The sequence below is a fragment of the Equus caballus genome, chromosome 15 (genome assembly GCF_041296265.1).
Source record: "Equus caballus isolate H_3958 breed thoroughbred chromosome 15, TB-T2T, whole genome shotgun sequence".
Taxonomy (NCBI): Eukaryota; Metazoa; Chordata; class Mammalia; order Perissodactyla; family Equidae; genus Equus; species Equus caballus.
Window position 1 is genome coordinate 12,402,766 of NC_091698.1, and position 3,630 is coordinate 12,406,395.

The window sequence follows — 3,630 nt, forward strand, 5'->3', positions numbered from 1 at the left end:
CCAAATCTTCACATGGCTGCTCTTTGTCATCCTTCATTATTCATGTTAATCTTTTCCTCATAGCATTTACTAGTATTATCCTGAACCATCATCACCTTTTACTTATTTGTTTTCTTTCTCCCACAACTGGAACCGTAAGTCACAAGAGATTTCTCTTCTTTTGTTTACAACAGTATCCCTAGAGCTCGGAATACTGTACAGATAGCATCCTATAAATAAAAGTTGCTTTATGAATGACTATGACTGAGAAATCAACAAATGAGTTAAGGAACAAATAAGGATGATCAATGATCAGATAAATGATGCTGTGATCCAATTCACTACAGTTCATTATAGTTTTCAAGTCTATCTACAACTTAATTGTTATTCCTAGATAAGGCTGAATAGTTTCAAAGTTGTTACAAAAATCCCCAATTCAACAAAGCATCTTGCTGAATTGTTTCATAATTTGAAATGACTGGATCAATTGTTTTTCAGCTTTATGCACATTTTTTAAAACTGGAGTTCACTCTAAGTGAACAATCCTCTCTCTTGGACCCAAATGTTCTGCAATAATAATTAAGCTCTCTTAAACCAAGCATCCATTTCCAAATGTCCATTCATCTTCATGTCATGGAGACCCAACTTTGGAATTACTCTTCAACAGTAAAGAAAGAAGAAGCTGCAAATCTACCACCAGACATAAAAATGCTTGATATTAGTCATATAAATAATGTTAAGACATTTTTTAAAAATTCACTCTATCTACTGCAATTTTCATTAACTCCACACTTCTCTTCTTATGCCTTCAGGTATAACAACACCATGGATGGAGACAATAAGACCTTTCCCAGTGACTTCACCCTCACACGACTCTTTACTCACAGTAAAGCCTCAGCTTCATTTTCAGCATCATTTGTGTCATCTTCTTTATGACCATGATAGCTAATGGGTCCATGATCTTTCTGATCCACATAGGCCCTCACCTCCACACTCCTATGTACTTCCTGCTCAGCCACCTCTCCTTCATTGACATGATGTACACTTCCACCATTGTGCCCAAGACGCTGGTTGATTATCTCATGGGCAAGAGGACCATCTCCTTTATCTCCTGTACATCCCAGTACTTTCTCTACATGGGCTTTGTGGGGTCTGAATTCTTCCTGCTGGGACTCATGGCCTATGACTGCTACGTGGCCATCTGCAACCCCCTCCGCTATCCTGTCCTCATGAATCACCGCATCTGTTGGATGACCTTGGCCAGCTCTTGGTTCAGCAGAGCTTTGGACAGCTTCCTCCTCACCCCTATCACCATGAGTCTCCCATTCTGTGCTTCCCACAAGATCGACCACTTCTTCTGTGAGGCGCCTACCATGCTCAGGCTGGCCTGTGGTGACAAGGCCACCTATGAAAGGGTGATGTACATTTGCTGTGTCATAATGCTGCTAATCCCTTTCTCCGTGGTGATTTCTTCGTATGCCCAGATTCTCATCACAGTGCACCAGATGAAGTCAGCAGAAGGCAAGAAGAAGGCCTTTGCCACATGCTCATCACACATAATGGTGGTGACCTTGTTTTACGGGGCTGCCCTTTACACCTATATGCTTCCCCAATCCTACCACACTCCAACCAAAGACAAGGTCTTCTCTGCCTGTTACACCATCCTCACCCCCTTGTTAAACCCTCTCATCTACAGCCTGAGAAACACAGATGTAACAGGGGCCTTGAAGAGGGTTTTGGCGAGATGGCGAGGGCTCCATTGTGTGACAAGGGAAGAATTCTGACAGTTTAAATCCTCCATCTCTACTCAGAAGAATATGGGTGCTGTTATATATATATATATAAACATGGGTGATATGGGTAATACTTGCAGCACCTGCCAATGCCAGCTATCTGAAAAGGTGTATCAGCAGCATTTTTGTCAAAAATGTGAAACCACTGTAACATTCACGCAAGGATAATGCTGTAAACACCACTGCTGTTTAGTCCTTCTTTGTGTGCACCCATTCCAATTCTTCCCTCATACCGCTTCTCTGATAGTAATTCGTGTATATAAATTCCCCTAAATGTCTGGTTAATATTATATGCTCTGCCCACCTTCAGAGGCCTCATATGACCTGGTCATTTTGATTATGTTGTTTAAATGATCCATTTATGGAGTTTATGGAAGGGTTAGTTGTGTTGACATTTGAAAGAATTTGAAAGAGACTAAAGTGTCTTAAAACTTCAAAGGGAGTATTTACAGACTTAAACCAGGATTTAGAAAATCTAGAGACCCTTTCTTTAAGTAGTAACTGAAAACATTGCTCCTTTATCTAAATTTGGAACTGGAAGAAATGAATCACGTGTTTATTTTAAGAAATGCAAATACTAATCCTCTACAGGGCAAGGACTCTATGATGTTACATTTGTTATGTGGTAACTAATCTTTGCATCAGAAGATACAATGAGAAGTAGGTGAGAAAAAAGTGAACTATTAACTCATAAATTCAGAAATCACTTTTCAGCTTCTCCTCCAATTCATTAAGATTATTAAATTCCTGGAATCCTTCTCTAGATGTTAGATGTGGTATGGATATTTCTATTAATCTTTTTCTTCCAAAGAAATAGTGGACAGAACGTTTTTTCCGTCTCTGGAGCACTGAGATTTGAACTGGATAACATTACAAAATGGAAAGGAAATAATTAGCTTTTCATTTGAGAGTGGGAACTGGAAAATTCTTTGGAAATGATTTAGTATTTCTTTTTAGGAAGCTGATAAGAGGAGAATGTAAGTGTGTAACCTAAATCATAGACCTAGTTGGAAAAACCTGTACCATATTCCAAGCCCCTTAGACCACCTCTGTGTGGTGTTATGTGAGGCTTTGTGCTCTCACCAGTTTAACAAAATCCTAGCTGAGTTCAGTGATGTTTTACTGCTGACGGACACTGGCAATGGTGGGTGAGGTAAATACAGCCATGCCTCCTCTTCCCTGAAAAATCTGCTGGGTGGTAGACAAAAATCTTTAACCAAATGAAACAATTCACCTTGGAACACTGTGAGTTGAACTGACTAGTAGTTCAGGAAATTTGACCTGGCACAGCTCCTACCTAGTTATCGGTTGCAAACCAGGTTCAGCCTTTTTGAGGTTCTATTTGTCAGACAGGCTTGAAATGGACCACATACAGGGTGATAGCAGAGGGCATTTCCAACTCAGAAGATGATAAGGCACAAGAAATATAATAAATAAAAGAGAAGAGAAGGAGAGGGCTGACCCTGAGAACTTGGCATCCATTTCAACTCCACTTTTAGAGAACTTCTGTCCATCTTGAAAAACAACTGAGGCCCAATTTCTTCTTCTGGGAAATTTGAGTTAATGCATGTTTTTCTTATAAATTTTAAATGTCAAGTATGATAAAAGTAATGAATACTGGTCATTATTTTTTATTTTAGCAATTCCTATTAAATGTAATTGTTTTTCATTCTCATATTTATGCCATTTTTTAATTCAGTTCCCTTTTTCTTTCTATCCCTCACACACATAAACATGCTCTCTCATTAATTATACTTAAGTATAGAGAATTGATAATAGGTAAAATATATTCAAACTACAGAATTTGAAAATAAATTTTATTAGGAAAACTAGAAAAAGAATAAATAATACATTCTTT

At 38.5% G+C, this 3,630-nt stretch overlaps 1 protein-coding gene across 1 annotated transcript; it reads left to right on the forward strand.

The window, feature by feature from the left end:
* Positions 1 to 471: 471 nt before the first annotated feature.
* Positions 472 to 3,211, forward strand: LOC111772349 (olfactory receptor 2T6). Its single transcript, XM_067053886.2, is given in 2 exon segments — positions 472 to 874; positions 877 to 3,211. Coding segments are annotated over 2 exon segments (1,170 nt in total). The 5' UTR covers positions 472 to 591; the 3' UTR covers positions 1,764 to 3,211.
* Positions 3,212 to 3,630: the final 419 nt, after the last annotated feature.